Source organism: Danio rerio, chromosome 18, assembly GCF_052040795.2.
Source record: "Danio rerio strain M-AB ecotype USA chromosome 18, GRCz13ab, whole genome shotgun sequence".
Lineage (NCBI taxonomy): Eukaryota > Metazoa > Chordata > Actinopteri > Cypriniformes > Danionidae > Danio > Danio rerio.
Genome location: NC_141038.1, coordinates 43,494,069 through 43,518,102, shown reverse-complemented (window position 1 = coordinate 43,518,102; position 24,034 = coordinate 43,494,069). Strand labels below are relative to the sequence as shown.

The window sequence follows — 24,034 nt, the reverse complement described above, 5'->3', positions numbered from 1 at the left end:
CTTACTTTGCGTCCTGTAAATAGCGAATGCGCTATTGGCGCGACGCAGCTGACTCTTAAAGGGAATGGGAGATGAGACTCTAATTGGTTTATTCTCAAAACACACCTATCACTCATTAAGAAAATAAACTCAACCCTTTTAGACCATCCGTCGTGGCGCAAGGCAGATTTCCCATCCTTAAATTAGCAAAAACGCGTCCTGACACGCCCTGAAAGCGTTTGCGCCCTGCGTTTTGCGCTCTGCGCATGGACCATCAAAATAGAGCCCATAAAGTCTAACTAATCTGTCTATTAGATGACTAGTCTAGTTTTGGGCTATTCTTAGATGTCTATTTGATTTTTTACTGAATGCCCAAGTTTAGCCTTGTTTTAGCCAAGCTGTCTACGTTTAGATGTCTATTAGATATCTATTTAACACAAAATTGTTTGCTGGGGAGTTTGGGTTTTGAAGTAAGAAACGTGCTGCTTGCACTTTTATGTAATACTATGACCAAGAACCAAGCTCTGTGAAATAGTCTAAACTGAAAGATTATTAGAGCAAGAACTTCACAGACCCAGCAACAGTAGTGTTTGGCATGAAGGAAAGGAGAGAGGTTGATCAATGATCTGCATTATGTCATAGCTGAAAGTTGTCTTCATGGGATTACAGGATTCCCAGTGATTTTCTGGAACTAAGGATGAGCAAACAGAACATTGTACATTTGACCAGTGTGATCCTGTGCTGAGCCTGTGGGTTTAAAAGCTTGACGCAGCTTGACACGCAGAACCGCCGCATGAAACGACACACTGGAGTCTGTTAAACATTGTCATCGTCTACACTTAGCAGCACAAACGTTGAGGGCACTTTTACCCTGTGAGTTTAAAAAATCAGTAGTCCAAGTAAAAGCCTTGGACATTTCTTTTGCACGCACACATGATTAATTACCTTGTGGACGTCTGTGTCCAAACACATCTGATGTTAATGCACCTTAAATGGGGTTTAGTTTAATGACAACAATGACTCAAGCTCATTCTCGGTTTACTGAAAAAAGAACATGGACAATGAATGCACACTGGTTAGCCCCGGAGACTAATCAAACACAGACTCGCGACACGTCCCTTTTGCTCTGTCTTCTTGAGAGATATCCAAGCAAGACTATCCGATTTTCCAAACAGTCTAACAAATACAGTTCACATTGATGGGGAGAACAGTGCAGGGGGAGCAATTGCTGCCCAATCGACACAGCAACTACACAGCTGCTTTATGCTGCGTGTCAGCTGTGTCCTATGACCTCAGGCGTCCCTGCCGCCTTCAAGATCAGAATCCATCCTCTGTCATTCAAGCATGACGTGACAACGTCATTGAGAACTAGCAAAACTACCCGAAACAGAAGCTCTGGCGTTCCGATTCATTTCCCTTCAAATGAAAAGGACACTTGCACGCCATATCTCTGCAGGGCAAATGCTTTTACTCCTACTGTCCATTCATCGAGTAATATCCTGCTGAGCATTTCAGTAGCTATACTTGTTCACTGGCCTCATTTGTGCAGTCTGTGGTGCAAAGCCGTTGGGTTTGGGTGGCACATCGGGCTTTAGCGATGCTGTCCTTTTAATGGATGTTCGTGGTAAAGATCCATGCCCACTGTAGCTGCTCTGTCGGGATACGGAAGGCGTCATTGCCATTGGTACCCCATGAGAGTCTAGTCTAGTGGGTGGGGTAGGAGTGGGGGGTATGTACCCACCTCTGTTCATGCTAGGTTGCCGGGACACTATGGCCCCGCTAGGTGAGTGCAGCCCTTTGGGCGGCGAGGATATGGAGTGTCGCTGGGAAGAGCCTCGGTGATACCGCTGTCTCTCAAGAGTTCCCATATGCCCTGTGGGCGACGTTGGCGTTGTCGGCACATCCACTCTCTTGGTCGGGCTGTTCCTTGGTAACGAGGAAGACGGAGAATACAAGGAGGCCTCTCGACTTGGGACTTTAGGTGGAATCTCTGTTGGACTTACAATAGGTTCCAGCATTAGGTGCTGTCGAGATTTGGGCATCTCTACCATGATGGCCTTGGGGTTGCTATCATTTAGATGTTTCAAGAGGTCGTTTAACGTATTCCTGGCATCCACTGTTCGCCTCTGGTCTTTACGTCCGGATTTGGAACCATGCTGATCACTATTCTGGACCTTCTTTTCTGCTTGAGGCCCCTCTGGTGTGCTGAAGCCTGCTTTGTTTTCATGCGTGGCATTAGGCAGTACCACAGCACTAGGTATGTGTGGATTGATTGCAGAATGGGGAGGTGGACTAGAGGGAAGGTACTGTGGGCTTTTGGGTGGTGCATCTTTGCGGGAGCCACTCATCTTTCCATGAGCTCTCTCCCACTGGTTCTTAATGGGCTGGAGGCTCTTCTGTTGCAGCACAGGTGTGGATTCAGGCGTAGGCAGTGCTGCTAATTCCGGTGGCTGCCCACTCAGGAGCATAGTCTTAGTTTCTCCAGTGGTTGGCACCTCCCTTCCATTGCTCAACAGGTTGGTGTAGAGTTTGGGAGTATCCAAATTAGGCTGGTACTCTTTGACAGGACTGTCAAACAGACCGTTAAGCTTGGCAAAGCTGCCAGTGGAATCAGTGCAGGATTGTGCCGACTCTGCATCTTTTTGGATCTTTCGTGGAGTGCGAAGAAACGCATCTCTATAGCAGTAAACAACCATGCCTGCGATGAATGCACCAAGCAGAAACGCAGCTAACACACAGGAGATCAGGATGTTCATGTGCACCATCTGGTTTGATTCACCTGCTTGTATTTCCCAAACACCTGCAACACAGATAGCCAAACAGCATGTTAACACACTTGCAAAGCTGATCACTGAGTAAGTCTCTCTTAAAGCAAAAAGTCCTTTCCTCCCCAGAGGTGCCCCACCATTTGGTGTGAATTAAGAGCATACGACTATTGTTTTCTGTTAACTATTAAGCTTAGATAAAAACATCTAGAAAGAATTTCTGGAAAAGAAAACAGCAACGAGGTTAGATCATTTGATTGCGCATAGGTTGCGGTTAGTATGTTGTGATTTGACATGGGTTTCCCCAGAGAGAATTAAGCCCACTGTCTTTGTTTAGTACCCGAGAGTGAGTTTTGTTAGTGTCCGCAGATATACGAAAGAGTTAGTCGTGAATAATGTTGCTCGAGGAATGCTTAAAAGTGTTGCTTAGTGGCAAGGCCTTTGGAAGATTTCCTAAAACCAAAAAACAATGGTCAGAGAAAGAAACGGATGAAAGAAGATAAAGATGTAGCCATTTAAGATAGATTAAACAAAATATGCCACAGAAAATATACATAAAATAAAGCTAACAGTGAAGAATAAAATAATAGAAACATAAAAGAAGAAATAATACAAAGCTTTATATGCTGATGGAATCTGAGTATAGCTGCTTGTATCAGTTCAATACTCTAAAAGATAGTTAAGCTTTTCGCTGACTTGAATGTTGTCAAGAGCACGTGTCCTAGGAGTCTGTATCTTTGCTAATGTAGTGTGACTGACTGCAGATTTGCTTATCACGCCATTCTTGTAAGGAATGGGCTGCTATCAGCAATGTATGCACTATCTCAGCTAATTAGCAATACAAATTGCAGCTATTACCCAGAATTCCATGCAGCAGCGCAGACCGCTATGGTCAAGGCCTTACCCTCCAGCACACCTGGTATATGCTCAACAGAATGTGAAGTGGCTGGGTCACCATGGGGTTCAAAGAGTTGTGGTGTCTGAGTGGGGTTGGTTTGGGGTGATTGTATGGGTTCAGAAGTCGCGGGCACTGTGACTGATGAAGATGGCAACTCCATGTCTGTAGCGACAAACAAATTGTTAAGAATCGGAGATCCCAAGATAGATGTAATGTAACGATCGGGGTTAGTGAACACTGACAGGACGACTGTCAGTTTATCTGATTGACTGAGGTTATTTTTTTGGACCATTACAGGGAAGTAATGGTTGTGCAGAATCTCAGGTAAGGAATTTTTTTCAGCCTGAGAGGAGGGAAAGGATGAAGACTGTCTCTAATAGAACGAGACGACGACAACATATTCCAGGGAGACGATAAGGTGGAAGCAGCACATATTTCATGCAAGAACGAAAGAATGAATGGATGAAATGACGGAAAAGCTGGTGCTGAGAGATCAGGTGCCTCTCTTTTTTTGATAATGATGATGGCATGATGAAAAGCACAGGATTAAAAGCAGGTGGCAGCAGTAGAGGAGAAAAGAAAGGGAGATTTGGAGAATGATGAACTCAAGGAAGGAAATCAGTGCAGTACAGGAAACTAACCAGAGGTTGGGTCGCCATATGATTTGAAATCTGGCGCTGATGTAGTGGCCAAAAATTCTAAAAGAATTAAAGGAACAGGAAATCATTATGAAATAACAAAAAGAAAAGTTAGAAATTATAAAACTGTAAAACTGCTGTTTTGTTTAATTTACAAAAATAATAACCAAAAAAAGTGTTTTCCTCTGGTTTATGCTGTATCGCTCTTTAACTGTAATGTTCAGGCCTAAACAATGTGTGTGTGTACATGTTTAATTGTCAGAGGAATTAGTATGATGTGCGTGTGATGTGTTAATTTCCAACAGCTGAGAGTGTGAGGTGGGTTATTCACGTGAGAACTACTAACTTATGTTTTTGAAAAGAGATACGTGTTAATAAGCTTACCGTGACAATCCCCGAGGTGAGCAGTGTTGCCATATTCAACATCTTGCTCATAACCACTTCTGCAAAAAGAGACAAAAAGAAAAAAAAAATTAATTCCTTACATTTATATAGCGCTTTTCTGGACACTCAAAGCGCTTTACTCATTGTCAATAGTATCTGGATGCAGCCTTTATGATGCAAGCTGAGACTGCATCACTCAGAGATGCAATGTCAGACACAATGCACTTAAATGGAGCTAGTGACATCACTGTGATGGGTAGGGTTAGGTGAGCCCATTAAAAAGCATCGGAGGCAGCCCAGATTGCACTGCACCAGGTCTGCAGCCAGACCCCTCTCCTCATTGTGGGGAATCTACTCTTTCAACACCAGTGTGCAGCATCCACTATGACGTGACGGCAGCCATAACCCATAATTAGTGGAGAGGAGACAAAGTGTTGAAGCCAATTATCATATGGGGATGGTTAGAGGCCATAATGGACAGAGATCAGTGGGCAAATTTAGCCAGGATGCTAGGGTTAAACCCCTTCTCTTTTTTAAAAGACACCCAGAGATTTTTAATGACCACAGAGTCTCATCTGAAAGACGGCACCAATATAATGGGGCGTCAGGACCCACACAGACAACAGGTTAGGCGCCGCCTGCTGGTCACATTAACACCACTTCCGACAGCAACGCAGCTTTTCCACATGGTCTCCCATTCAGGTACTGACCAGACGCAGCCCTGCTTAGCTTCAATGAACGACCATGTGAGGGTTGCAGAGCGCTAGCTGCAGACTAATTGAGTTACTCATTGAATTTTCCCCCTTATCTGATTAGAATAGTAGGACTTACTGCATAGTTGCAGGAATACGTTCACAAGCTCCATGTGACATCCATCCGCAGTATGGGTCTCTTGAAGCAATACAAGACCTGCAATGAAAAACATCTCAATATTAAAAATGAACACACGACACAATAGTTCTACAAAAATAAAAGTGATTTTAATTGGATGTGCAAAAAAAGAAAGAAAATGCTGCCTAGATGCAGCAAAGCTACATTCAGAACTCACTTTTGACAGGAACTGTGTCGTTCGCAGCGGCTGAGTGGTATTCTTACCACACAGCTGGAAAAGGCCACATAAAGTGTGTGACTGTCTTTATCTAGGTGGAAAGACAAAATTCGCCGATCGTCCTCATTGCTGGATAAACACCTGGGAGAAAAACAGAACAGAGAGAGGAAAAGCCGATAAATCACATGTTATCAGATCTGTCCGTCAGTCAACACTTTCCTCAGTCAGAAGGAGAATAAAACAGCCACACACTGCAGAGGGAAAAGTGAAAACCATGCTCTTTCACATCAAATAGATCTAATCTTGATCTCTGATGATCCAAAAATTTCATTCAGGTCATAAAAAAGACAATTTGAGACTACATCATAAACTGACTCAGATTTCTCCCACAATTAAAGAAGTTTCCCACAATTAAAGACAAAAGAAAATGCGTCTTGAGACTGATCATAGGATAATTATAGGATGAGAACATACTTGGCCTGGTTGAAAACGTCAATTTCCTCCAGCAGGACGCTGTCATTCAAAGACAGCGGGGATGTCTTGGCTAGAACTTTTAGCACGATGCCTGCTTCTGAGCCGATGAAAACCACTGTGTAATTCTTATGGGGTCCTGCCGTGTTGTCAACTGCAAGTGCTGTTAGTCTGTACCTACAAAAAAAAAGGAAAAAAAGCTTGAATGCAGGGCAGCTTTTCGGTTACAAGGAGACGCCTGAATTGCTGCAGCTTAACTTGAGCTGACACAAGACAAAACATGTTGAAACGTGACACATCTATCAAGACCTGAACTAGTTAAATTAGGCGTACCAGTTGTTTAGAACATGAAACCAAGGCTCTTTGCTGGAAGGGTCATAAATGATGCTTACTTAACAGCTGACACTGGGTCTAGATAGCAAACTCTTCCCAGTATTATGTAATTAGGTTTTATGCAAAAAAGTAATCTGTGCTAGTATTAGATTTCTTTCTGATTTTAAAAGACAACCTGCGCTGAAGTTAGATAGTCTAATCCTTATCCTGGAAAAGGGCCAATCAGCTAAAAGACACTTTATGTTATGCTGTGTCTAAATTCCCATACTATCCATCCTAAATAATATTCAAAATAGAATTAGTTTGTCCCAAATCATAGTATGTTTAAATGAATATTCCAAAGTTACCCATATGGTCTACTATTTCTGGTAGAAATTTGAAGTGTTGATCTGTGTGTACTCTGATACAAATACAAATACTTTTAGGACGTAGTATAAGCATAAATTGGGATACAGAACTTGACTAGCATGTTACAGTTAATGTCCATTTAGGGTTTGCATGTACAATCTGCAAGAAAGTGGTCCTCTAGGAGTAAATTTGGACAACCCTGAAATACTTTTGGTCACACTTTATTGTAATGTACAATTGCTATTAACAAAATATTAACTAAGACTTTTAGCTTAATACAGTTCTAGATAGCTGCGTATTAATAGGTAGTAATTGAGTTTAGGCATAGGCTAGTATTAGCATAGATAGTAAGCCAGTAGTTAATAATGGGAATTTGTACCTAAACTAAAGTATTATCATACTTCCTTACTGTCAAATTGGTCAGATTTTGCTTTAGTCAACTCTTGTGAGAGCGTCAGAACGACTTTTTGAGACTAGGCTAAATGGTGGCACTGCACCTGTACCTGACTCTTGTTTTGGTGAACCACGGTTCGTCTCTAACGAAGGGGAACGAGGTGTAAAAATAGAATTGGGATTGGGCCTTTATGTCTGAAAGTTTCTAATAAGTCCTAAGACCTTTGTCGTTTTCCAATTCGCATACTATCCATCCTAAATAGTATTGAAAATAGAATTAGTTTGTCCAAAGTAGTAGTATGTTTAAATGAGTATTCCAAAGTTACTCAGATTGTCTACTATTTTTGGTAGAAATTTAAAGTGCAGATCTCTAAAGAGGCGAGGCAGGTGCGCAGTAGGTAGTGCTGTCGCCTCACAGCAAGAAGGTTGCTGGTTCGAACCTCGGCTCAGTTGACGTTTCTGTTTGGAGTTTGCAGGTTCTCCCTGCCTTTGCGTGGGTTTCCTCCGGGTGTTCCGGTTTCCCCCACAGTCCAAAGACATGCGGTACAGGTGAATTGGGTAAGCTAAATTGTCCGTAGTGTATGAGTGTGTGTGAGTGGATGTTTCCCAGAGATGGGTTGCAGCTGGAAGGGCATCTGCTGCGTAAAAACTTGCTGGATAAGTTGGCGGTTCATTCCGCTGTGGCGACCCCGGATTAATAAAGGGATTAAGCCGACAAGAAAATGAATGAATGAATGATCTCTAAGATAGAGAATTAAATATGAAAGAAATGTGGACGATGTGACAAGATCATTGAGAGGGCACACAACTAAGCAACATACCAGTCGATGAGGATGTGGTTTGTCCCAAAACATGCACATTCTTCTGTTACACACTCAACAGTATTTACTTTAGCTTTACAAATACTTTTAGGACATAGTTTAAGCAGGGGAGTTGGGACACAGAACTTGACTAGCATGTTCAGTTAATGTCCATTTAGGGATTGTATGTACAATCTACAAGAAAGTGGTCCTCCAGGAATCAGTTTGGACATTCTTAAAATACTTTTGGTCACAATTTATTTTAAAGCAAAATTGCTATTAACAAACTATTAACTAAAACTTTTAGCTTAATACAGTTCTAAATCGCTGCATATTAATAGGCAGTAGTTGGGTTTAGGCATTGGATAGTATTATAAGTAAGACTACAGTGGTTAATAGAGGGAATTGATACTTAAACTAAAGTATTAGCATACTTTATTCCTGTTAAAATGGTCTAACTTTGCTTTAGTTAAAAGTCATGTTTGCATCAACTCTTGCGAGAGCATCAGAACGAGTTTTTGAGACTAGGCTGAATGGTGGCACTGTGCCCGTACCTGACTCTTGTTTTGGTGAACCACGGTTCGTCTCCAATGGAGGGGACCGAGGCGTCCATGAGTGGGTGTGACTTGATGAATTGAAGGGTCTCGTCTGGAAACTCGATGGAGGTTTTGTAGGACTCTGCTGAACCGTGTCCTGCACAGCAGCCAGGTCTGAAAAGACAAAACGCGCACACATGCAGTTCCGGTTGAGGGAAATAGGGCAAAGAGCCATGTGCCACATGCCTGTAAATCTATACCCGCCTCCATATGGCCACTGCACACACAGGTTAAATATGCAGCATGTCCAATTATCGCTTGTTAATTATTAATCTCTCAATGATTAGCCCGTCACGCACTAGTGCGTGCACCAACCTGGGCTTGGGCAGTTTCTCCTCTGGAAATGGCGTCCACACTGAATCTGGCGTCTTCTGCTCTTTGAAACGGCCGCGGAAGGCTTTCTCAATGTCCACCATGGAGAAGGCACACACTGCAGATCCAGGAATACTGAAGGTATAAGAAATTCACCACTATTCAATCTGTTTCCATGTGGAGATTTTTGTGGGAGGTCACTGTGACAATTTATTTTACCTGTTTAACTGAGTGGTGAAAACTCCAACCACAGAAGGCACCCCATTAATGTCGATGATATCGGTAATGGCCTGAAGGACGTCAAAGTAGAAAAACGATTCTCCAGGAACGGAACAGTTCAGCCGAGCCTTAACAAAAGATGTCCAGTGTTTTTCCAGCACCCGCTGAGACCCTCCCATGTCATTTTTACAGATCCGAGCCACTCTGGAGTAAACCGCCTGCAGTGAGAGAAAAATAGTGGGAAAAAAAGTCAGCATCGCTTTCTAAATAATAGATCTATCTCCCTGGTGGCAGAGTTGAATCTAAATATACGTGAGAAACCATTCTTTTTCACTTTTAGATAGTACCAAACTGCAACGTGCTGGAGGGCTTGAATTAGCAGCGTGTAACCGTCTTAATAATTTACCACTGTAAAATCTGCTCTCAGTGCAGGTGTTGACTACAGTAATAACTAAACCTAAATATTCATTCATCTGTGCTACCAAGAAGCTGTTTAAGGGGCCAATTTAAAGCAAATCCTGAGGCAATGGATGATATATTGACCCTCAGGAAAAAAACGCTCATCTCTAAATAAAATACTATGAACACTGTATTAGCATACAAATCATAAATACATTATTACGCTTCAGGGTGTTTAATTACCTTTAAAATCCAGTTATTCACCTTCACTTGTTCCAAACCTTTGAGTAACTTTATTCTACTGAACACAAAAGAAGATATTCTGAAGAAACCTGTAACTATTGACTTCCATAATATTTATTTTTTCTACTATGGAAGTCATTGGTTACAGGTATGCAGCTTTCTTTAAATGATCTTCTTTTGTATTCAACATATTAAAGAAACTCTTAAAGGTTCAGAACCACTTGAGGGTGAGTAAATAGTGAAAAAAATGTTCATTTTTGTGTGAACTATGCCTTACTTTAGCATCAGTAGGAATGTTAGCATTGTATGTCTTGAATTAGTAGGAATATTAGCATTGTTTATCTGTTAGCATTGTGTATCGTGAAGCATACCTTTCCCAAGTTGTTGTGCTCTGCTGCAATTTCTCTAAAGAAGAAGTAGACAAAATCCCCGTAGTCCACAGCGTGAAGAAAATGTGGCTCTGGAAGGAAAAAAAGAAGGAAGCATTAGCATCTCCGCCGCTGACCCTAACTTAAAATTTGATGCGTTTTTGTTGGCTGAGTGGAACGCCAGAGTGTTGACCTAGATTGTGCCACAGGAAACTGGATTTTACGTCAACACCCGCCATTTTCTGTTCTCCCACACTGACCCACTTCTTTTAAAGTATGGTTAGGGGTTGTTGGTTGGGTGTGCATTGGGTTCAGCAAGTTGACCAATGTTACCATAAAACTACTAGTAATTAAATAAAGCACACAAGCAAAAGTTTAAGTACCTTTCAACCACTTGGAGTCATACTTGATAGTGCGAAGGGCAGAACCATCTCCCATACTGCGATAAATCACAGCATCGCTAGCCAGGAAGTCTGCCACCGTAGCAGAGTACAGCTTACCATCTGACAAACAAATAGGTTAGATTAAAACACACTTCACATACAATTCACACAATGTTTTTGGAATTTACCACACACTCAAAGAAAACTAAAATCATAATAATAACATTGAAATAATTGAAAAGCAAACAACCACAGAGGAAGAGTCTATTTAGTCCAAGCAAGAAGGTTAAATAAAGTAACACTCTGCTAAGATATTTGTGACCCTGTGACCTTTTCTGATATTTTGCAGAGGTAATTTTTTATTCAAAATGATCAATTATTCTTTTATGCCCCCCAAAAATAATTAGAATAATAAGTAAAGATAATTTCCTATTAACATATTTTGTACATTTTTAAATGAAAGATTGCAAATATATCAAAATCTTTGAATTGAACATGATTAAAACTATTTTAAACAAGGTTTTCTCAGTATTTTGACTTTTTTCCAGATCCCAGAGATTCAGATAGTTGTATCTCAGACAAAAATATTCCTATCCTAACATAAAATAAATCAAAGCCTAAAAAATAAAATGAATATATAGTAGGGCTGCTAGATATAAAAAAAAACTGACATTCCAATATTTTATTTTTCTGCGATTTTTATTGCGATATGAATACAATTTTGGCAAATGACTTGAATAAGTTTATTTGGAATAAAATTATTAATTTGGATTAATTGGAAAATTCTTGTAGAGGAGTAATTCAAAAAAATTGCAAGAATAAATAAAGATAAAAGTGAAATAAGTAGTCAGATATTCAGGTACAGTAATACGATACGATATTATTATGATGTTTTGCCCCGATGACAGATATCTGCAATATATCACAAGAAAACCCTCCACAATGATGGTTTGTTCTGTAGACTATCGAAAAAAAAAATATAGCTTAAAGAGGCTAATAATTTTGACCTTAAAATGTTTTTTTTAATGCTTTTATTCTAGCCGAAATAAAACAAACAAGACTTCCTCCTGAAAAGAGAAATATTTAAAAAAGAAAAAAATAATTCAAAGGAGGGCTAATAATTCTGACTTTAACTGACTATATACATTTACATGTGTGTGTTTTTTATACACAAATGTCTAGTTCACATTTGATAACTTTTCTCTCTTTTTTTTTGTTTTACTTTCTAAAAACACAAAATAAAATCATTTTTTAAATAAAATAAATACACAATAATAATATTAATATATTTAAAATGAGATTAATTTACTGACTAATGATAAATTCTGCTTTCGCTTTTTTTACAGTTTTTTTTGTCCAGATTTATTGGGATGCACATGTGACATCACACCGTACTAACTCTCAAGTTGTGCCGTTCCTGTCTGTATACTAAAATCGCTTGGCATGAGGATGTTCATGTGGCATCTGATTTATGCACAACATCAATCCTGGCTCTTATTGGAGCGTTAATTTTAGCCAAAACCTTTAAAATTCATGGCAAAGTTATTCATCATCCTCCTCATTATCCTGACAGCTCTCATACCGGCAAACAGGGCAACGTTTGTCTGCTTAGCGTCAAACGGGCATCGGGCCAAACCGCTGATCTCTTCCCCATCAAATTCCAGGTTATCCAACTAAAAAAGAAAGCCGGAAATAGAGTTCTTATCTTCATTGTACTGTAAAACTGCTCCCACTCACATTAACCAGTCACTTATTAAGTGCAAAACAACAGACAGACAGTCACGTAGAGCATATAAACAGCAAGACCTACCCTGTAGTAACGGCACATGGGATTGAAACCATTTGTTCCGCAGATGAACACGAGATCATCATTTCTCGGAACCAGGACTTTAATGAAATTATGGCACTCGTCCTGAGAGGAAGACAAGACAATGAGATTTATGGCTGCTTTGGCGCTGTAAATAATACAGATCATGCTGAAGATGTGGAGGACGTACTCTGTGTTTTCCCTTCATGGCGCACGTCTCTCTGTCAGCCTGCCCCGACCGCCACGTCAGCTTCTGTGACAACACAAACCATCACCGTCAGACACAGTTTCCCACCCGCACACTTATCAATAAACTACACTGATTTGTAATCAGGCATGATGCAATAGGTTTCCAGCCATCAACAGTCTTATGTTGATGATGACAGATATACTATCAGTCTGATGCTGGAATAATATTTTTCTTGTCCCACTATATATTAAGTGGCCTTAATTACTATGAACTTACATCAGAAAATAAGTACAATCTACTTATTGTGTTCATATAGTACTCCACAACACTCTTGGTGCTCCTGAAGTTGGATATGGCTAAGGTTAGGGATAGGTCTGGGGGCTTGGGTAGGTTTAAGGTTGGGTTAAGGTAAGGGATAGGCCAATAGTGTAATTATAAATGTAATTACAAGCGGATCATTTAGAAAATATCAGTACAATGTAAAAACATGTATGCACATAATAAGTGCATTGTATTAAATCATTCATTTAAATGCAAATTTAGAGTAATTAAGGCCACTTAATGTAAAGTGGGACCTTTTTTATGCTTGAAAGAAGTCATTTATGTTTACCAAATCTGCCTTTATTCAATCAAAACACAGTATCACGTTGTGAAAATAAATATGTCTATATTATTACATTTTAAAGTATTATTTATTTCCAGTGAGTCACCCATAGGAAAATCTTATATATGGTCATATATGAACATAAATAAATAAACATTGGCTAATATATATATATATATATATATATATATATATATATATATATATATATATATATATATATATATATATATATATATATATATATATACATATACATATACAAATATATATATGGACACAACAGCCATTATTTATTTATTTTTTTCAATGTTATTAAATATATCTTGCATATTATCAGATATCTGTATGGGGATGCTGGATTTTCCTTCAGGTCATTTTAAATTGGTACTTAAATATTATCTCTTATTATGGATTTTCATGCAGACTGTGACACATTTTCAGGCGTCTTTTGTGAACAGAAAAGTTGTCATCACATTGATTAGCTAAATGCATCTAGCTGAATAACAACAACAACAACAACAACAACAACAACAATAATAATAATAATAATAATAATAATAATAATAATAATAATAATAAGCACTTTTTTCTCATGTACAAACTTGAGAATAGCAATACAGTGGTCCCTTGCCATAATATGGTTCACCTTTCGCGGTTTTACAAACTTTTTTGGCCAATTTGACATGCTTTTTTTGTTACAGCGCATTGTATTCTGTGTCCTGATTGGCTGTAGACCAGGGGTGGGCAAACTTGGTCCTGGAGGGCCGGTGTCCTGCACAGTTTAGCTCCAACACCAATCAAACACACCTGAACAAGCTAATCAGTGTCTTCAAGAGCACTACAAATCTATAAGCAGGTGTGTTTGATTAGAGTTGGGGATAAACTGTGCAGGACATCGGACCAAGTTTGCCCACCCCTGCTGTAGACCATTGTCAATCAATCTCCTCCATGAGGTGTCTCCTGTACGGTACAGAATGCATTCAGCTTGCCAAATTGACATAAATCTTTGATAGCTAGCATTGTGACTCTGAAGTGCTGTACTATATGTTTGCAAGTTTTCTCTCTAACAAACTCGATAATGTCGACAAAACATTCTGCACCGTCAAGGGCACCCACGGTAGCACTCCAAAGTCAGAGAACAATGCTAACCATCGCACAAAAAGTTGTATATCTGGACATGGTAAAGGAAGGTAGAAGTTACGCAAGAAAAGTTATACTTACTAAATATAATATTGTCTCTACTTGTTTACTGTTTCTTTCAATGTCTGCTTGTACTATCTCTTTTTGTTACACTCTTTGTAAAGTGTCCTTGAGCTCAAGAAAGGTGCTATATTAATAAAATTTAGTTATATTTGTTATTAAAAGTGTGAAAATGTGAATGCATGTCTTAGAAAATTGTATGAAGTTTGTAGTGAGGGGTTTTACAGCCTTAAAACATCTATAATAATTGTAAAAAATAAAGCTCACTACTTTGCAAATTCCACCTATTGTGGGTTATTTTTAGAACGTAACTCCAGTGATAAACGAGGGACCACTGTACATCACATTTCCCCAAAAATTTGTATCTTTTTTTTTTTACATTTTATTTCTTGTTTCCTGAGTTTAGCATACATGAAATTAGCATAGTGGAATGATTTCCGAAACACCATGTGACATTGAAAACTGAAGAAAGACTTGCTGTTAAACTTATAAGCTTCACAAAATATTTAAAAATCAAAAACTTCATTAACTAACCTGTAGTAATACCTGTTTACAATATTATTGTATCAAATAAATACAGCCTTAGATAGCTATGAACAATTTCCTTTCACATTATACCAATATATACTAGCTAACACATAAAACACTTTACATTTAGCAGAAACAGAAACCTTGTGATTGACAAAGTGCTGCCATGACTAGAAATGAAACTCAGATTATCAGAATTGTTTTTATCGGTTGACACTTTATTGTGCTACACCTAGTAAAGACGAGTGTTTAGGTCATAAAATGATTTACAGTGAACCCACCCTGTATGGAATGATCTCGTTCCTGTAGGACTCCCTCAGACTCACCAAATATACCTGATCCCTGTGAGAAAAAAAAAAAAAACAGGTTTGATCCCACACAAAAGACTACTCACAATTAGGGCTGCACAATATATTGTTTCAGCATCGATATTGCAACGCGTGTCTCCGCAATTGATCCTTTTCACATTTCTGGGTTTCTCAGCAGCAGAAGTCGTCATAGTTGGGTAAACTTAGAGCGCAGTGAATGCGAGAGTACAGCAAATAATTATTTTACAATACTATTTGCTAAAAAAGTCAACAATGGTGTTATAAAGACTTTTAGAATAAGCAAAAAAAAAAAAAAATCATGTGAGACTGATAACTGCAACCTGAAGAGAGAACAACGTCAAATTTACTGTCCTGCCCACAGACGCTGCATTAGGAACGCCTCACATAAGCATAAATCTTAAAATTTTCAAGGATTTAAAATGGTGATGACAGTCTTGTGAAAAGGGTTCATAGTCAGCGCAGGATCTGTAATGTTGAGATGGGATTGTTGAGTAGATTAATGATTGATATTAATAGTTATTGAAACAACTATAGATTATAAGGTTTATATAAATTATTATTTTAAACAATGTAAAAAGAACATGTTTTCACTCATATTTTATTTATTTTTAAAACCTTATAGTAAGGGTTTTACAAATAAAACAAATAATTATAAAAATAAAATAAATAATAATTATAAAAAAAGTTTATAATCTGGATGAATTATTAAGAAGTGACTGTGTGAGCATATACTAAATTGTAATTAATTTTTAATTGAATCATTTTTTACAATGAAGACCTATGTAGTGCTAATTTACATTTGATTATTACATTTCTGTACTTTAGTTCTGTCTGACTTTGTGAAACAGACACTGTTTATTTCATTAATATTTTTGCTTTGTTGTATTTAACTATGCACTGTAAAGAAATATCTGTTAATGAACAGTTTCCGTACTGTGTGATTCACAATTGTTTTCCGTTTATTCATGGTTGTGAATTGCATTATGGCATGTTGATCTCTGCTCTGTCGACTTTTGATGTTGCAAATTCAACTTTACAGTTAAACAAAGTGACCTTAGTTGACATTTTAGTTCATTGAAATAGTATAATCAGGGATTGAATTACACACTGACAATAGGGGAGGGGGTCCAATTTTTCTGTAATGTTATTTTGTGTAGAAAATGATTCAGTTAATTAAATTTATTTATTTAATTTAAATAAATACATTATTATTATTAATAATAAATACAACTAAATATACTTCAAAACACTGAAACTGAAATATATTTCATTAATGAATCTCAGTTTTCAGTGTTTTGAGGTATATTTAGTGTATACTGAGCTACAGTAACCTCTGATTAACTATTTCAGAGGTTGCTTTAGGTCAAACAATAAAAAAAAACGTGCTAATTTGGCTTTACTTTTAGGCTCTATGTAGAAACGAACACATATTTTACAAGAAAAGTGTCTTTTGAGTACTTAAAGCGTCTATCTGTGCTCTGATCTCCCAGTATCAGACTGTTGAATGGTGTTTTACTCGCATATACTGATTGGTGCCATTATGCGCTCAAAATAATATGAACCATTATAGGGGTGGTCAAATTTATTTTTACAAGATCTAAATTAATGATATTAATTATCATTCATTCATTAATTTTTAATCACTTTTCCGGGGCCTGGTCGCAGAGGCAGCAGTCTTAGGAGAGAACCCCAGACTTCCCTCTCCCCAGACACTTTCTCCAACTCTTCATGGGAGACGCCAAGGCGTTCTGAGGCCAGCCGAGAGACATGGTCTCTCCAAAGTTTCCTGGGTCTTCCCTGAGGCCTGGTGGGACATGCCTAGAGCATCTCACTAGGTAGGAGGCATCCGCAACAGATGCCCGAGCCACCTTAGCTGACTTCTCTCAATGTAGAGGAGCAGCGGCTCTACTCCAAGCTCCTCTCGGTATATATATAGCTCCTCACCCTATAATGGTGCGCTCCTGTCACCCTGAAAAGGAAACTAATTTTGGCCACTTGTATCTGACATCTTGTCCTTTGGGTCAAGTTTAACAAGTAACTAATTTAATTATTAATATTACTATTTAAAATACAGTTCAGAGAAAAGTTCTCCCTATTAAAGGGCTGATCCACATAAATGTTGTTTTGACATCCTTCAAGAGGGATCAATCGTTAATTAGGGGGGGACAATCCCCCCTGTAATTCGCACCCTGAATTGAATGTTTAAGAAATAATATATAGAGAAAAAAGTCTGTAAAATAACAGAAAATGTACTGGCAGCTTATTACAAGGTTTTTGTAGTGTAATATACAACACCAACCCAGACAATACATCCCTTTAAACTATTAAAAATGTTTTTTTTTTTCAAACTTTTTAAAGTTAAAAGACGTTGGAAGAAAGATCAAGGTCCCACAATGCAATTTAAAAGCATAAATAAAGGGAAACAATACGGAAAACTGCTGTTCTCCATCATTGTGCTTGTAAATGTAATAAAAAAAACCCTCCTCTAAAATAATTAATAAATATCTCAAATCATGAATTCTTTATAAAAAAAGCTATTCCAGACATTGGATTAATTTGTGTTTATATCACGATACATAATCGTAACTGGGGCTGCACAATATTGGAAAAATCTGATATTGCGATACTTTGTTCTTCTGCGATATACAGTTGAAGTCAGAATTATTAGCCCCCCTGAATTATTAGACCGCTTGTTTATTTTTTCCCCAATTTCTGTTTAACGGAGAAAAGATTTTTTTCAAATAAATAACTGATTTATTTTATCTTTGCCATGATGACAGTAAATAATATTGTACTAGATATTTTTCAAGACACTTCTATACAGCTTAAAGTGACATTTAAAGGCTCAACTAGGTTATTAGGTTAACTAGGCAGGTTAGGGTAATTAGGCAAGTTATTGTATAACAGTGGTTTGTTCTGCAGACAGTCGAGAAAAAAAAAATAGCTTAAAGGGGCTAATAATTTTGTCCATAAAATGGTGTTTAAAAAAATTAAAAGCTGCTTTTATTCTAGCCGAAATAAAACAAATAAGACTTTCTCCAGAAGAAAAAATATTATCAGACATACAGTAAAAACTTACTTACTCTGTTAAACATCATTTGGAAAATATTTTAAAAAGAAGAAAAAATTTTAAAGGGGGCTAATAATTCTGACTTCAACTGTAAATTGCGATATGAATACTTGGAAAGGTTTCTTTAATTGAAATAGATTGGGATGATAGTCTGTTTTCTATGTGGTGCATTTGCAAAAATTATAACAATTTACAAGCATATATAAATACGACAGAGCAAAAACAAAAGTGAAATAAACAAGGCTTTATGGTTTTCTGGAGAGTCGAATAGTATTCAGTTACAGACATTGAACAATCGAACATAAAATAACATGGTCATGATTGTATAATTTGTTTAAAAATTAATACATTTATCTTAGAATCCTTAATAATTAGATACACACATTGCGATATCGATGCTCAAACGATATATTGTGCAGCCCTAACCGTAACTAAATATCGCAATGCCAGACTATTCCAATATCGTACATCCCTACTGACAAATCAATTGTCCTTCAACCCTGAACAGGTCAAACGGTCAAAGATCTCCATTCCACTTCCTGTTAAAATGCTGACTTACCTGCCCGCGATGAACAGCGTATCATGTATCTGGGTCATCAGCTGAAAGTCCAGTCTGTGCTGAGATTCGTTACCAGAGGGACGTCCACGAAACACCGGGTACTGCCGTGCATCTGCAGAACAAACAGATGCGCTGTTATTCAGTATTAGCGTCAACGGAGATCGATGTTGCTATTGATTGGCTGTGGCAACTGCATGTTAAACTGCCCTGAAGAAAGACTTTGCTAAAGTAATGAATATTACACCAGCAGGCCACCGCATTGACGTCTGGCCACTGCACTGTCAGCATGCTGGGGTGTTTTCTCACTGCGGAGCACAGCAGCACTAATGCAGCCAATATAGATGTTGATGACTTCCTCTATAGAACATGGACGGCTGTTTTATTTTATTTATTTATTTATTATTATTATTTTTGTTTTGATGAAGGCAATTTTATGTCTCTTAATTGACTTTTGTTGGTTTAATTGGGTCGCAAAGAGAGACTTTAATTGTAAAATGTTAAAAAGTATTATTTATTATTATATTATTATTATTATTATTGAATGCAAGTAAAGTGTCTACATCAAGATTTTAAAGTAAAATACTATACTAAAATATATCTTAAAATATACAATAAAATATTGTTTCTATAAATAATAAAATATCAAATGTTTTATATTATATTTAAATTATATATATATATATATATATATATATATATATATATATATATATATATATATATATATATATATATATATTTTTTTTTTTTTACTCAGTGTTGAAGGAATTGAGTTAATTAAATGCCTCATTACAACTTCAACTTAAATGGGGTAAGTTCACAGTACACATATAGATATGTTTTCTAACTCAAATGGTTTGTAGCAATCGCTTACCACAAACGGTTTTAGTTACCTTAACTTTTTGGGTTTTACAGTGTGTGTATATATATATATATATATATATATATATATATATATATATATATATATATATATATATATATATAAAATTTATTTTCCTTAGTCTCTATTTCAGAGGTCACCACAGTGGAATGAACCGCCAACTATTCAGTCATATGTTTTTTTCCGCAGTGGACGCCCTTCCACCTGCAACCCAGTACTAAGAAACACCCTTACACACTCATTTCACCAGACCTTGCTGTTAGGCGCCCCATATATATCATTTTTAAATATTTAATTAAATTACAAATAATTGGTATTTTGGACAAGTGATCCTTTAATATGTAACAAAATGATTCTTGTTTTAAACATAAATTATTTTTAAAACTAAAAACTAACATGTATGGAAAATAATATATAATGTCCACTGATTTCAGGAAATTATAGGAGGTGTCTTCTATAAATCATGGAAACAAAAGGTATGACAGGTATTATTTTTACTGAGAGATTAGAAAATATTACACTGTATTATACTTTCAATGCTTAAACTGTGAATAATCATTTAAATTGTAGAATATATTTTGTATAAACTTCAAAATCAAGCAGTCATGTTGTTAACTGCTGCAGCTTTTGTACAATTATTGAACTACTTAACCATGTTATTTAATTGTGACTACAATAAGGTAAGCTTAGCACGTTATGATTTTGCCAAGGATGATGCGATCCTGGATTAACATCTGTGTTGATCCTGGAACATCATTTTTGTTAGTAAATGAAATCCATACCAATTCGCTACCCTTAAACAAAACCATAACTGTAAACTGTTCTCAAAATCAGAGGGGAATAGTTGGACAACAATCATGTAGAAGTGCATAAACCTAACCATAAGCTTAAACTTAATTTAAGCTTAACAAATAATTCTGATTGGCCGATAGAAATGTTGTTCCAGGATCAACATGGATGTTAATGCAGGAACATGTCCTACTTGTGAAATCAGGCTTGCGGTAAACTTACATCAACATTTATGGTAAATGTGATGAACCAGTGAAAGTGTAAAAAGAAAAAAAGTTTATTTTCTAACAGCCCGCAGGGCTCAAAGTGCCCTTATTTGTTGAAAAGAAATGCGTTTTTTTTTTCTAAAGACCTTGATAAAGATCTTGTGTAGATGGGGGCAATTCAAAAACAGTGTGATGTCTGCAGTCTCTTACAGTGTCTGTCCACAACGTCTAAAGGGATGTTGTCCTCAGGAAAGCTCACAGCATCCAGACGGGACGCCACCAGCAGGAGTATCAGCAGGTCAATCGTCAGTTCTCGCCACCCCATCGCTGGCACAGAGGGCAAACACCTCCTGTACTGCACTTATGTAAATGTTACCTGCAACACACACAAACACATACACGCATTAAATAATATAACTATAACTAAACACCTCCCAGTTGTGTTTTTGTGCATGACCTCTGTCAGAATTTGCTTTGTAGATTAGAACTCCTGTGTTTTTTGCATGTACATGAGCAGGTTCACTCCTGACAGACCATTTAGCGTGTGTGTGAGTGAGTGTGTGCGCATTTGGGAGCCAATACCCATGATTGAAAATCTGTCCGTGAGAGAAAGGTCAAAAAACAGACAGAGAGGGGGTAGAGAGCATGCGCTTGAGACACTAAAGTCAACGATGTGCTATCAGCAAGCTCCTTCACACATGCACACTGTATTTTAGGATGTCATTTAGGGTGTACTTCTGTGTGCGTATGTGTTTGGATTAAGTAAGAGAGAATGGAAGGGCCATTTCTAGACTTGTGACCGTAAGCTACTATCGTGCCCAAGTAAAAAAAAAAAAAAAAAAACAATATGAAAAAATGAAGAGCAGTATCATTGAAGACATTCATCTAGTAAATGATAGTAAATTCTACAGTGTTTTTGAATTACAGTGTTCTAGAAAAGTACTGTACTTGGATGAAGGTGTTGTGCTCATTTTAGAATTGCTGTTAAGTAATGTAAACACACTGTAAAAGCTAGCTTCACATTAAAAAGTGAGTCAACCCCTTACCTTAAAAGCAACAAGTTGATTAACAAAGTAAATCCACTGACTTAACTTGTATAATTATGCATAGTTTGTTTACTTAATCATCATTAGGTAACAATTTTTAAAAAAATTCATAAATTTTTTTTTTATTCTTTTTTTAAGTGAAGTCAACTATTCTCTTTTTACAGTGCAAATCACCCAAAACTGTACTAAGTTTAACATGTATATTATATATATATAATCACAGTTTACAAAACTAAAAACTAATGTAACCTATACATTATTCATTACAGTTTATCAGTTGTGATCAGTAGCAAGTTGATCATCAGCAGCAAGTTGTCAAAACTATAATGTATCCAATATAATAAACTTTACTATAGTATGTTCAAAAACTGTCTAGTATTTACTACGAAATACTGTAGTATTTTTATATAAACGTATAGGTATTTATGCAACCTGAAGGTTGCCCACTCTAAAATCACCCTGCAGGTTGTAATTAATGTTATATTTTAATTAAATGCATATAATAAAACAGGGCAAAATGCTTTAAAGTTTAGAAACATCTCCTGGCAAAGATGTTCTTGAATTCCCACAAGGTCATTTTCACCGCAACATATATGAAGTGCTAAATTTCTCTTTGATACAGATGATACCAATGTATTTTTAAAGGAATAGCTACATTAGCAATAATAACGTTACCTGCTTGACTGACAGTACTGTCTATAGCGGATCGAACACAACAGTTTAAAGCCTATACCCATAGTGTGCTCTTCTCTGCTTATTAGATGCTAGAATCTGTAGCATTGAGCGTACTTATTGGAGCGCCTGTCTTCCATACCAAAATTGCCTTTAGTAAACAAAAACAGGTTTATACTTCTGCCGTGACTCACAGTGCCGGCCTTGCGCGTAGCCATGCATTTAAATTTTTCCATGCTGTTTGTGTTGCACTGCAATAGCCCTTCCGAAATGCTAGCTGGCAGTAGGTTATGTTATGTTCCTCTGCATCGAGTTTCTTCATGGGTGTTTTGTTTTGTCTGAACACTACCTTAAATGTACAAGTGGTTAAAACTTCCTCATTCAGAGGTGGAAATCAGGGGACGTGCAACAACATTAATAATAAGGTGAACACAAAACAAAACTTTACATCGGGAGCTCCTTCATGGGACTCGACACGCCGCTCTTAGAACTGCACACATTCGTTAAAGCTACCAAGCCGACCAATCATAGAGCTTATGCAATGTGTTGTTACATTGTTTTTAAAGGTGCGTATAAGTATTGGCGTCAGTGCCGGACCCTACAAAATGTTATCCCCTTCAAAATTGTTTAATGACACGCTCTAAAAAAAGTGGTTGCTTTACTTTCTGTGGGCAGGGCAGTGGGATGCTCATTGGCACCCCTGTAATAGATGGCGTACAAGGTGACTGCCTAGTTCAATCATGCCTAGAAAGGGTACTGGAGGCAGGGGTGTGTTTGCTGTGACTGGCACAGAAGTCTTCAAACAGACATTCAAACAGGAAGATTTCAGAGGTCTGCGTGTTGGGGTTGGGGTCGTGTCCTGGAGAGACAATCATCTGTGCATATTAACAAGGAGTGTAAAGTCAAATATTTATAAAGCTACAAATTATTCATGCCAGCAAAGCCCGAACGGATATAAACAATTTACATGGAGACAACAAACAGCTTGGCAGAAAGAGAGAGAGAGTGAGTGAGTCAGGCCCAAACCACTTCCTGAGTGTCTCGCCACACATGCTCACATACAGTATTGACATTTTTGCAATTAGCGGCCCTGTGCACCTGCTCCCATGCTGTAATATGCATATGCTGCTGGAATCATCCTGCTTCTATTGATTAGCAGCTGATTGATCAGTTCGCAATTGATCAGCGGAATGGGACGTGACCTGAGGAAATTCTCCTACTGAAATACAAGCAGGGGAGATTCTCTGCTCATCTGTTGCCATAATGGACCTTCATTTCTACAGGCTGACTGACTGTAAGAGATTCTGGGCTATAATGCTTTGATCGGATCAATAGAAATGACTATTTCTCTGGCCATTTTTAGGTGAGATGAGAAGAGAGAAAAGACTGATGATGATATAAGTCTGAGGGATGAGAAGAGATAGAGAGGCATCGCAGAGAAGAAGAGAAGGTTAGAAAAGACGCAATTTAAAAAAGGTGAATATTAGAAAAAGAAGACAGGAAAAGGCCAAAGTGCAATGATAAGACATATTAGGACTCATCAGACTGGTAAAAGTAAATAGAGAAAAGAA

General features: G+C 37.5%; 1 protein-coding gene across 20 annotated transcripts in view; it reads right to left on the bottom strand.

Moving 5' to 3' along the window:
* Positions 1 to 1,000: 1,000 nt before the first annotated feature.
* The window catches only part of sema6d (semaphorin 6D), a 222,435-nt gene continuing 199,401 nt past the window's right edge, over positions 1,001 to 24,034 (bottom strand). For 4 of the 20 annotated variants that reach the window (XM_087291995.1, XM_087291994.1, XM_087291993.1 and 1 more), the window contains 18 exons: positions 20,956 to 21,121; positions 18,868 to 18,979; positions 15,191 to 15,251; positions 12,575 to 12,637; positions 12,388 to 12,489; positions 12,160 to 12,250; positions 10,578 to 10,697; positions 10,198 to 10,286; positions 9,185 to 9,402; positions 8,969 to 9,100; positions 8,612 to 8,767; positions 6,187 to 6,360; positions 5,713 to 5,853; positions 5,496 to 5,573; positions 4,665 to 4,723; positions 4,284 to 4,340; positions 3,649 to 3,804; positions 1,001 to 2,779 (listed from right to left, as the gene is read on the bottom strand). In XM_087291995.1, coding sequence (XP_087148121.1) covers positions 1,491 to 2,779; positions 3,649 to 3,804; positions 4,284 to 4,340; positions 4,665 to 4,723; positions 5,496 to 5,573; positions 5,713 to 5,853; positions 6,187 to 6,360; positions 8,612 to 8,767; positions 8,969 to 9,100; positions 9,185 to 9,402; positions 10,198 to 10,286; positions 10,578 to 10,697; positions 12,160 to 12,250; positions 12,388 to 12,489; positions 12,575 to 12,637; positions 15,191 to 15,251; positions 18,868 to 18,979; positions 20,956 to 21,070 — 3,213 coding nt within the window. In that variant the 5' untranslated portion in view covers positions 21,071 to 21,121 and the 3' untranslated portion in view covers positions 1,001 to 1,490. The remainder of the gene's footprint in view (positions 2,780 to 3,648; positions 3,805 to 4,283; positions 4,341 to 4,664; positions 4,724 to 5,495; positions 5,574 to 5,712; positions 5,854 to 6,186; positions 6,361 to 8,611; positions 8,768 to 8,968; positions 9,101 to 9,184; positions 9,403 to 10,197; positions 10,287 to 10,577; positions 10,698 to 12,159; positions 12,251 to 12,387; positions 12,490 to 12,574; positions 12,638 to 15,190; positions 15,252 to 18,867; positions 18,980 to 20,955; positions 21,122 to 24,034) is intronic. The other 16 variants (XM_087292002.1, XM_087292001.1, XM_087292000.1 and 13 more) reach the window with 6 other exon arrangements.